The following is a 12,509-nucleotide window of genomic DNA, read 5'->3' on the forward strand; positions in this document are numbered from 1 at the left end:
AAAAAACCAGTCCGTTTTGTAATTCTAACCAAATTTTACATAATTTTGACAGAAAACAGAATTGTTTGCAATTTTGGTGTAAAGCATGACTTTTTGCATTCTGACAAAAGAGCAGAATTGTTGTGGACGAGAAAAAGAAGATTTTCTTTTAAAAACGACCAAAAAAATGAGCGTTTCTGGTAATTCTGACAAAAGGCAAAAAACTGGTCTGTTTTGTAATTCTAACAAGATTTTATACAATGTTGACACAAAAACAGAATATATCTTACAATAGTATAAAATCTTAAAGTTTGCTTGTTTTTCTCATAATTATAAATATCGTCATTTTGTAAATAGTTCTGACTTCTAACTTTATTACGTGAGTAACTGGTGAAAAGCTCTGAGCAGGTGTGCTAACTGCCTCATAAACTTTTTAATGTAAATTTAATCAATTAAAAAGCCAAGGGAACAACTTTAGCTGACCTTCCCAATCTCTAATTCCTTATTCAAATCTCAACCTTGCGATGAGTGGATGATGGAGGGGGGGGGGGGTCCTGGCTATACGGTGAAAAACGTGAGTCATTTTCTAAGCAAGTACCAAATTCGTAACACCCAGAATCAGAAGTTGGAGCCCTTGGCTATCGCCCAGGGGGTATAAATGGTCTGGACGGAGATCATGTCTCACTCTCCTCCCCTCTCCCCTACCTCCGTATCTAATCTAGGATTGATCGTGTAAATACAATACTCGTACACAGATATTATTAGTTTTAATCTTAGGATGTTAGTTGTATAAATATATTTTTAAAATAAAATCCCCACTCCCACCGCCCAACTAAACAATTACCATTGTGTAACATTATTTCAATATAAAAACATGTTGCTCTTAAATGAATAAAATCATAGTTCATCGATAAAATTCAAATAGGTACATATCACCGTTCCAAGTATAGGTACACAATATTCATTCTCCAACACTAGGTAAAACATTTATATTTTCAATTTTCACCAGACCTTCGGGCAGCATCATTGGTAAGACATCATCAATGCTGAACTGGTTCGTAACCAGTTCACTTAATTTACAACACCGAACTTCTCCTCCAACTAGGGTGAACTCTCGAGTCAGACTGTCCTCGCAGTTACTTCCCTCATCGCCACATAATTCATCTATGTACTGCCGTCCTCCTAAATACGACGATCCAGCAGCAGTTTGATCGTCAATATTGGATGGTTGAGTGATGAAATTATTCATCAAAATGACTAGTGATTTTGCAGGAGCCTTTTCATGTGATTCTATCATCACAGTAATCCAAATGTTGTACAAGTTACTATCTACCATAGGTGGGATAATTTGATATTCGGGTATTTCCACAATTCCAGTGAATACATTACGAGGATCACCACACTGTACGCAGATGAATATACTTAGTTAGGATGATTGACTCTTTTTTTTTTGAAAATCTACCATTTCCGTCAATGTTTTCAAATTAGTTAGGTACTCTACACTTACCCAAACCATTGCATCTTCTCTAATATAACGATTGATATCATTCCACAGGTCGAATAATGTTTTATGTTGCAACGCCTGGTTCGCATAATGATAGGTTGCTTTCTTCCACGCAGCAAACGCCATGTTTTCAGGTGGTATCAAATATTGTAATTGATACGCCCGTTTCATCTGAGAACACAAATTCATAGATACGCACATTATTTTAAAACGAGTCAGTAATCAAAATGCTTATATGTATAATATGAAAAGGTAAAATGCTTTAAGTAGGTTAATACTTTGATGGCATAATGCAACGAAGCTCCATAAGCTAAAAAAGGTAAAAAAGGGTTTCCACCCGAGATTTCATTCGGGTTATAGATTATTTCTCGTTCTCTGTGTAGTAATTTTTCAGTGAGCAATTTAGATGAATTCAGTTTATACTGAACAAAAACAATTTCTCGATTGCTTTGTCTATAGCAAAATGAAAATATGCTGATCAGACGAGCTTTGGTTCCGCAAATCTATGAAAGAAATCATTCGAGTCACGATTTTTCAACTGTACTTATTTGAAGCTTGGTAAAAAAATAATTCTAAAAATCTCATTCAACCTCTACACTTTTTCAACTCACTTTGTATCCAAATAACACCAATGTACCATCTTGTTTCGGACCACATCCGCTTACAGGAGAAAGCGTATTCGTAGTATTGTAAGTCCAAGGTTTCAACTCGATATCACATTGCAACATTTTCGATTCTTGTCCAAAAATCTGGACCATCAAGCATCGATTCTTCGCATCCGAATGTGGGCAGAAGTAAATTTGATTATCTGCAGACGGTGTCGCGTATAATTCCGTACCAGATGACCAAATCCTTCCATTTTTAATTTCCAACTTGTGCAGACCTACCGGGTACACAAGATCTGAGCTGTTGTCTTCTTTGAAAAAAATCAGAGGCAATTCTTGCCCAGGTCTGATCGAAATTAACGAATCGACTGAAAAATTTTTCGTGTATCGTAAAAAAGAAACCAATATAATGTCAATTCGACAAAGCAACTACTCACCATCTTCAGGTGTGGCCGATATACTGGACACAATTCCTGTAAAATTTCACCAAGTACTCGTATCGCATTAGAGAATTTATCGCCAAAATATAAATTTACAATTTTGTATGTATATTTCGTACCTACTCGAATGAGCCAAATTGACAGCGTTCATAATTAAGAATAAGACCAAGCTCGCCAATACGATTCCACTCATTTCGATCATTCCCAAAACTCAACACTCAATTTTACGTACGTAAAAAAAAATCGTTTCAAAACTTCGACAGTCACAACAGAATAACACGAAGAGTTGAAAAGATGGAATTTTTTTCAATGTCTTACATTGAAATCTACAGATCACAGACGATGAAATCGTGTCTGTTTACACAGTTTTTTGATGTAGGTATAGGTTTTTTTTTCTTCTTTTTCGATGAAGCACGCGTATAATTATGGGCGTATGACGATGACGTGTGATTTAAAACGATTCATATTTCGCGTCGATGAGCAGTTGTTCGAATGAATAGATCTAACTAAAATTCAAGGATTGAACGCGTTAATTCCAAACTTCCACAAAAAACAGCATTTTTTAAATTTTGAAAAAGGAATTATTTTTTACAATTTTGGAAAAAGCAAAGATTTTTTGCAAATTCTAGCGAAAAACAACAGTATTAAAATGGGTTATTCAGCGTTTTTGATTTTCTAAAAGCACATACACGGAAAACTGACTCAATTTTATAGTGAGGGCAAATTACGCCGAAGTCGAAATATTCCAAGTCGAGCGAGCCCAAACACCACTAATTTGTTGATAATCTCTCGAAATTTGTGATCTAAAAGCAGTCCAATAAACACGGAGAATCTCTACCATTCGTTTCTGAGAAATCCTAAAAAACTAAATTTAGGAGGCGGTTTGCCCCTCTTGGAACGGGGGGGGGCGAGCGACGTACCTAGTACCTACCAACAGATGAGAAACGATTAATAGGATACGTAATATACATTTCTCAATGAGTACTGTCAATTTTTTTCGTACTTTGGCCAATTTATGCATCGCTTGCAAATGAATGATGAAAAAAAAGTTTTAACGCAAATTTCTGATTTCCTACTGAATTTCAACCATTTTTTTATGGATTGAATTCAAGGAGACCCTAAATAATGACCCAATCGTATGCTAAAAAAATTCTTCAAAATTCCTCAAAAAAAAAAAAATAGGTCTGCGAATCATGACCCAATTTTGGACTCGTATAAAAATTGGTGGTTCTCAGGTAGCACCCTCTATTTAGAAATTTAGGATTCATATTTACAAGAAGTCAACAGAATTTTTCGTTCCACAAAAATGCCATCCAACTGATCACCTTTTGCTGAGTAAGTATTAGTTGAACTTTAGACTTGGTTACAGTAAAACAATAATTCCTACGAAAATAATTCGCAATAACGTTATAAAACTGACTCGACGAATCATCGTGCAATTCAAGCAGAGAATTTTTATACTTGGAAAAATCTAGGTATGTTTTTCTTCACACAATTGTTCAAATAAACACATTTTCGTACATTCGTTTTCCACGTTATTACTGCAGTGTGTTATTCTTATACATAGATTTTCAGACAATCCATCGTAAAGCTGCGCAAACAAATATGACTTCATCGTATGTACATAATTATAAGACCATTAATTAACTGACTTCATGCATAAGCTAGGTATTGAAAATATTTCTGCCTATTTAATAAAAAATAACCCATGATATCATTTCATTATTCGCGGAGTATTGTAACTGTCAAGTCTTGAATGTGATCACCTATCTTGCGTTAGAGTTTCCGAATTTACAAAATGAATGTAACACTAATTTTGAATTTGACCTCATTCGTAATTATCAACTTTCCTTCCTACGGAGATTCGAGTAAGAAAAACGTGAAGTTATTTTCCATTATTAAGGCATATTTTCCCGATACAAGTACATACATATTTTTGATTAAATTTTACAGAAATTGTATACAGTGCATCGGCCACAAAAGAAGATGGTTTGTCACATAAAACTACTACTATACTACTGATTTACTAGATTGAAATTTCAATGATTGAGTTTTCTCGAATCGCCTAAACCTGATGTTTTTTCAGTTGATTCGTTAGTTCCAATCAATCCAGGGGAAGAATTGCCTTTGATTTTGTTTGAAGAAGAATATAGTACACAGATCAGGTACCCGAAAACCTTGATAAGTGTTCAAATTGAAGATGGAAGGATTTATTCAGATGAAACCCTATTTTACGCGACGGAGTCATCTAGATTCAATCAATTTTTCCTTTGCCCACATCGTAATCAATGCCTGGTTGTAAATTGGTTCAAAGAGTCGCAAGCGTTACAATGTGACTTCGAGTTTAAACCGAGTTTTATCAAAGTCACCCCTTCTTTTCATTTACCAGGATGTGGTTCTGAGACTGACGGCACGCTGTATTCATTTGGATACGAAGTGGGTTATGTAAAGACTGGATACATTTGTTCCTTTCAGTATAAATACATTTATAACAATGATATAGAGTGATAAAAATACAGGTTTTTTGGTCATTCGTGTACCCAGGATGACGTAGGCTGACGGAGCTCCCATTTAAAATGCATTAGGTACGCGAACGACCACGTTCAGAGCGCTTTACAGATGATCCTCTGAAGCTACATTTTCATCCATCCATATACGTACATTATTATTTTATGTTCAAAGATTTGTTCACTTGGCTTGATTTTCTGACAGTTTCTTTTTATTATTATTATTTTTTTTTTTTTGGAATTGAAACCGTTCGATCTGAATGAATATGAGAAACCACGTCATCGAAAGAGCACGTACTCGATTCAAGGGCTATATTGGCGCATATTTTACCTCAGCCTCAAAATGGGCTCTCAAGGAAGGGGGATGGGGGTGCTAGGGGGCAAATTTTGTAATTTTTCGAGTGGGGTGTCAAACTCGACACATTTTTGCATCCAAAATTCATTTTCAACGTTATTTTTTACCTCATGCAGCCTCAAAATGGACTCTCAAGGAAGGGGGGATGGGGGTGCTAGGGGGCAAATTTTGTAATTTTTCGAGTGGGGTGTCAAAATCCGCTCATTTTTACATCCAAAATTCATTCTTGACGTTATTTTTTACCCTAACCCCAAAATAGCCCCTCAAAGAGAAGTGCAAGGGGGCAAATTTTGGATTTTTTTCGAGTGGGGTGTTAAAATAATCTACATATTTTCCCTTCCAAATTGATTTTTGACGTGTTTTGCTACCCTAGCCCCAAAATGAGCCCTTAGGGGACTGAGTGGTACAATTTTTTGATTTTTTTCGAGTGGAATGTCAAAATCTACACAATATGTTTACCTTCTACATATGTAAATTCGTTTTTGACGTCATTTTTTACTTGCACCCTAAAATGAGCTTTATGGGGAGAGGTGGGCCAAGTGACGAAATTTCCAAATTTCTTGAGTTGCCGGAGGTAATGACTGAAAAAAATCATAATTCGAAAATACAATCTTTGGTCATTCTACTTAACAAAACCGTAAAATTTTTGAAAATTGAGTATCAGTTTTTTGTAATCCCCGGCTCCCTCCCTTCCTCCACTTCATTAGGACCAAAAAATCGACTATAATGTCAGAACCGGATTCAAATTTTAACCTAATATCCATTCAAAGAAAAACATCATTTTAATGCTCATAAATGATGTCGATATCATTTTGGAAAATTTTCTGGGTGTTGATACCCCCCCCCCCCCCGGCACTCCCGCATAAGGAACAAATCGACTCTACTGCCAAAATTGGATTAAAAATTTAACCTGATGCCGATAGGAGCCTCAAATTCAATATTTAAGAGCCTTTTATTCTGAAATTGTATTCAGACTCTTACATTTATTACCCGTAAGTAAAAGTCTAAAAAGTGTAAAAGGAGCCAAAGCTGGAAGAAGGTGGAAAAAGTGTATGCATAGTCTTAAACCTGAATTCCCAATAATTTTCTCCGCAAATTTTCACATACCTATTCTAACTGAATTTTGTGCAGTTTTGCAAACATCCAGGTTCAATGGTTAGTATCTATTCTGTCTGCCACAACGGCGCAGATGAAGAAATTGTGTTTGTACAATATCCGCTGGTTTCAGCAAAACTGTTGGATGAAAATTTATTAATTCAAGAACAAGCAATGGATTACGACCAGGACGAGGTCATATCCTCGGCCAAAATTCATTTTCCCATTGTCCAGGAAAAGTTGAATAGGGATTCTGAAGTATGTTTGAAGCTTTTCGTATAAAATCATTGATTTATGTTGTATGTACCCACTTATATGAATTTTTGTTTGCAGATGAAACTGATATACAAATTACGATATTTGGTACCACCTGAGAACATGGCATTCGCTGCGTGGAAGAAAGCAACTTATCATTATGTGAATCAGGCCCTGCAACACAAAGACTTGATTGATCTCTGGGATGAAATCAATTCCTATATCAGACAAGACGCTATAAAAATGGTACACAGTTATCTAATTACATACATATTATTATTAAAAACATCGCGTTCAAAAAATATTTGTGAAAATGAACAAATTTTCATAATGAATCAATCATTACGATATTTTTATGCGTATGTATATACATGTACAGTTCACGGTGGATCGCCAAATATCCACTGGTGTAATGAAAATACCTGAAAATCGAATAACCACTGCCCAGGAAGAAAATTTCATATATAATATTTGGATCACGGTTATCGTCGAGTTGACCACACATATGCCTCGAACGCTGGTCATTCTGATGAATAATTTCATCACGAAGACGAATCCATCCGATACGGATGAACAGACTGCAGATGCGTCAAAATCCAACCTACAATTTATAGATGAACTGTGCGGCGACGAGGGGAGTTTCTGCGAGCAGAAGTTGAACCAGAAGTTCACCCAAATTAAAGGAGAAGTGCGATGCTGCAAACTGAATTATCGGATTAAAGCGCACTTTAATATAAATACAATTTTCCGACTGAATCTGACCAGCGAGATTTTGAAAATTAAAAATTTAACTACGGCATGAATAAACATACATCTTCTTTAGTTCCCATCACACAGGGTATATCTCGAGTTTAATTCTTGATTTGTTTTCTACACATTCAACAGATTTGTTTGTTTGCTTTGTTTTGATTTTTGAATTACAAAAATTAAGAAATTTAATTAATCTTCATGATCGATCAGATGGAATAATAATTATGCCACTTTTATGATATTTCAATAAAATCTCATCATGTTTCGTGTTACGTATATTCCACTTCATTCTAGTTGACATCAAGTGTAACATTTTTGAAAACCATACGATCGAGTATATCACTTTTGGACTTTGGTCATTTTGGCAAATTATTGGTGAATTTTGATTTTTGGCTGAGGCAATTTTTAGTAAATTTAATGATTGGTTTTTGGGTCATTCCATGTCAACTCAACCAAAAAAAGGCGATTTTGAAAGTCATGTCTTTCGATTTCGCTCAAATTTTTTTTACAATATGTATCCACCCCGTAAGTAAGAAAGCCGCAATCAGTTTAGTCCCAGCCCCCTCAGGGGGCGGATTGGGGGGCTTCCATTATTTGCACATTGTCTCGAGGTACTCAACTTCAGCAGCCCATTTCTCCAAAACTATGATACTTTGATCAAAACTGATTTCACAGTTCGAAAGGGCATTGAATTTTGAACTCCATTTAAAATTTTGAAAAAATTTCCATAGATGTACATTTTGATACTTTTTCGAAATATGTAGGTTTCGAGATGGAACTCTTTGACGGAGGGGGAGCACCCCCACCCCCAATTTTGGGTGAAATTTTCGAAAGAAAATCTGGGGCATGTGATACATCAAATTGTATGTTTTTGGGGACGCTGAACACGAATATGACGTCAGATTTTTGATAGGACCCCATCCACGGCCTCCAGCACCTCCCCAAAGGGGGTAAAAGTTCAAAAAAGCGTTTTGTTTGTGTGACACATGGAATAGTATGTTTTTGGTGACGCTGAACACGAATATGACGTCAGATTTTGGATTTGACCCTTCCACGGCCCCCAGCACCTCCCCAAATGGGATGACCCCCCCCAAAATGGTCACATTCGTGTGACACATGAAATAGTATGTTTTCGATATCGCTGAACACGAATATTGCCTTAGTTTTTCGAATCGACTTCACCCAGGGCCCCCAGAACCTCCACCAATAGGTAAAAGTCCAAAAAAAATGTTGGGGCCCCGTGGATGGGTCCAATCACAAATCTAACGTCATATTCGTGTTCAGCGTCACCAAAAACATACTATTCCATGTGTCACACGAACAAAACGCTTTTTTGAACTTTTACCCCCTTTGGGGAGGTGCTGGGGGCCGTGGATGGGGTCCTATCAAAAATCTGACGTCATATTCGTGTTCAGCGTCCCCAAAAACATAGAATTTGATGTATCACATGCCCCAGATTTTCTTTCGAAAATTTCACCCAAAATTGGGGGTGGGGGTGCTCCCCCTCCGTCAAAGAGTTCCATCTCGAAACCTAAATATTTCGAAAAAGTATCAAAATGTACATCTATGGAAATTTTTTCAAAATTTTAAATGGTAGCTCCCACTTACAGCGCCATTTTGAAATCAACTTTCAACTTTTGAAAATTTCAGAATGCTTAAAAAGTTCAAAATTCAATGCCCTTTCGAACTGTGAAATCAGTTTTGATCAAAGTATCATAGTTTTGGAGAAATGGGCTGCTGAAGTTGAGTACCTCGAGACAATGTGCAAATAATGGGAGCCCCCCCACCCGCCCCCTGAGGGGGCTGGGACCAAACTGATTGCGGCTTTCTTACTTACTGGGTGGGTACATATTGCAAAAAAAATTTGAGCGAAATCGAAAGACATGACCCAAAAACGTTGGTTGAGTTGACATGGAATGACCCTTTTGTTAGTTAATCAGCGATAAATTTACTTTCGATAAATTAACGATCATTTTTGGTAAATTATGGGTAATTGTACCTACTAAAGGTAAATTACGGGTAATCTGTGGTAAGATTACGGGACATTTTAGTTAAGTTACTGAAAAGATCACTAACTTATCTATTACCTATCTAAACTTTTTTTTTTTTGGCGTCATTCATGCCGATTGAACTCGGAAATAGACTGGTGAAGATAGTACGCACTACTGCCAGCCGCCACTTTGAAGGCCATTAAGAGAAAGCAAAAATAGTATCAACTCAACCTAACAATTGATAAATGACAGGTGGTGTGGACAGGTTCAGAAGTGTATATAAGACCAAACAATTCATACCTAACATCAGGGAAAGGCTCCATAACAGACTGGTAGTCAATACATACTTGACGCAGTTGCTGATGGAGCATGGGGACATAGGAAAGTACCTATTCAAAAACCCCAAGAAGAGGGACTTCCCTACCTGCTGAAGATATGAAACCTGAGAAGCTGAAGATACTCCACACATTGTGTGGAGGTGTCCTAGACATGACAAAACTTGAAACCAGCTTAAGCAGGCCCTGATGTTAGAAGAATGACCCTGCAAACTGCCTGACTTGCTTGAACAGTTAGGCAGACCATTTTCAATCTTTGCCAGTGAAGCATTGATCGTGAAGACACACCAGCAAAGCAAAAGCAATGCTGCATGATCAAGTATCCAAACACAGCAGGAGCTAGCTAGTAGTGAGAGCTGGCCTATTAAGAACACATAGTGTCTATAGGTGAGTGGGCCAGGGATGCTACCCCGGACTTGCAATCAAACACACCATCAAAGAGGAACCCAGCAGCGAAGCGGATGAAGAGGATGTCAAGCTTGCAGTCAAATTACTGTATCGGCTCAAATTGAGGTTTCATCCACAGAAGAGGCACCACAAATTGAAATGTGGGAGCTGAGGAATGCGGTGAAGCGAGCCAGAAGCCACAAAGCAGTGGGGGAAGATCTCATACCGGCAGACTTGATTAAACATCTAACACCAGAGTATGAAAAAGAGCTGCTGAAGATAATAAACAAAATATATGATGAAGGCACACTACCTAAGGACTTCAAAGCAGTAAACTTCGTACCAATACCAAAAAAGAACAACTCGCAAAAATGCTCCGAATATAGAACTATCGCACTGATGAGCAACTCACTGAAGCTACTACTCTCCATCATAAATGCCAGAATTGAAAAGATAGATGAAAATTTAAGTGAAACACAATATGGCTTTGTAGCGAAAAAAGGGACGAGAGATGCAATTGCCCTGCTGAAAGTGATCATTCAAAGAGCACTGAATGCAAATAGGGAAATTATTGCTTGCTTCGTCGATTATGAAAAAGCATGTGATCGTGTCAACCATGAGAAGATGTTGGGGATCCTGAAAAAATACAATATCGATGACAAAGACCTGCAAATAATCAAGAACCTGTACTGGGAGCAAAGCGCTAACATCAAGAATGGAACTGGGTACTCAGAGAACGGATGTGGAATAAAGAGAGGTGTGAGGCAAGGATGCCCCCTCTCACCCAGATTGTTCAATGTGTATGCAGAAGAATAGAAGAAATAATGAGGGAAGCGCGAATCGAACGAATGGGATTCAAGATCAACGACAAGAGAATAAACGAAATAAGCTATGCAGATGACAAAGTGATCCTTGCTGGGACAGAAGCAGAGATGCAGAAAATGATCGACCGAATTAACAGTGCAGGATTAAAATACGGAATGAAAATAAATGCAGGCAAGACCAAGGTGATGAGATTTACAAAAGGAGATGATAAAGTGGTCAAATTCAACATCGGCTCACAAGAAATTGAAAATGTAAACCAATTCAGATACCTTGGAGCGCTGATAGACAATGATGGCAGAGATAATAAAGAAATTAAATCACGGATTGGAATGGCAAAAACCGCTTTCAACAACCTTGCTAATGTGCTGGGAAATCGAACGATGAGTATAGATCTGAGGAAGAGAATTATGCGATGCTATGTATGGACCGTTCTGAAATATTCCTGCGAAACATGGACCATGAGTGCAGAATGCGAAAACAAAGTATCCGCTTTCGAGATGTGGTGCTATCGAAGGCTACTACGAATCTCATGGAAGGACTTCATTACCAACAAGGAAGTATTAGCAAGAATAGGAGTGAAGCGGAAAGTCGTAGTTGAAGATATCAAAACTAGAAAGCTAAAGTATTTAGCTCATAAAATACGAGAAAACGGTATTTTCATGCTAGCGGTACAGGGGAAAATCCAAGGAAGATCGACAAGACGGAGGAAACGATCGGAGCTGTTAACAACAAACTCACCAGCCAACTCTCCCTGTAAGACCCTGAAAGAAAAAATCAGATACGCTAGATACCGGCTAATATAGATGGACATATACGCTATCTCCTGTAAAGGAGCGCGACTATGACGATGACGACGATGAAGACACCAGCAGCGAAGCGGCCAAAGGGGAAGCCAACCTTGCAGAACCACCGAACTAGACAAGACCACAGATCCAGTCACAAACCACTACCAACGGAGAGGATGCCGGCAGCAGAGTGGACAAAGAGGAAGCTGAGCTGCCAATTACAGGGCAGAAGATACCTTTTTGTCATATTTTGTTATTAAAATTAAGTTAGGTAAGTTGTAAATAGATGACTGGTGATGATCCATAGTTAACGATTGAAAATAAAAGAAGGTGAGTTACTACGGTGAGCCAAAAAAAAAACTTATGGTCATTGAACCGTGTGTCTGGACTCTTGAGGCCACTGACCTATCTGCCCAGTTTCCCAAGGTTGTCTGTCTACCTGTCTGGTTTTTGAAGGTCACTGGCTGGTGTGCCAGTTCTCTCGTCTAGTCCACTGACCATCCTTTATAGTCTCACAAGGTTGTTTGCCCAGCTGGTTGGCCTCTTGAAAGTCAACAGAATTTTTCGTTCCACAAAAATGCCATCCAACTGATCACCTTTTGCTGAGTAAGTAGTTGAACTTTGGACTTGGTTACAGTAAAACAATAATTCCTACGAAAATAATTCGCAACGCTATAAAACTGACTCGACGAATCA

The 12,509-nt window shown here is 37.8% G+C and overlaps 1 protein-coding gene across 4 annotated transcripts in view; it reads right to left on the reverse strand.

The window, feature by feature from the left end:
* Positions 1-12,509, reverse strand: part of LOC135837740 (uncharacterized) — a 310,851-nt gene that overhangs the window by 157,560 nt on the left and 140,782 nt on the right. For all 4 annotated transcript variants that reach the window (XR_010557248.1, XM_065353116.1, XM_065353115.1 and 1 more), the window contains one exon: positions 1,487-1,654. Coding sequence is in view for 3 of the 4 variants with exons in the window: in XM_065353116.1 (XP_065209188.1) it covers positions 1,487-1,654 (168 nt within the window). In the remaining variant the exon portion in view is untranslated. The remainder of the gene's footprint in view (positions 1-1,486; positions 1,655-12,509) is intronic.

Source organism: Planococcus citri, chromosome 2, assembly GCF_950023065.1.
Source record: "Planococcus citri chromosome 2, ihPlaCitr1.1, whole genome shotgun sequence".
NCBI classification, from domain to species: domain Eukaryota; kingdom Metazoa; phylum Arthropoda; class Insecta; order Hemiptera; family Pseudococcidae; genus Planococcus; species Planococcus citri.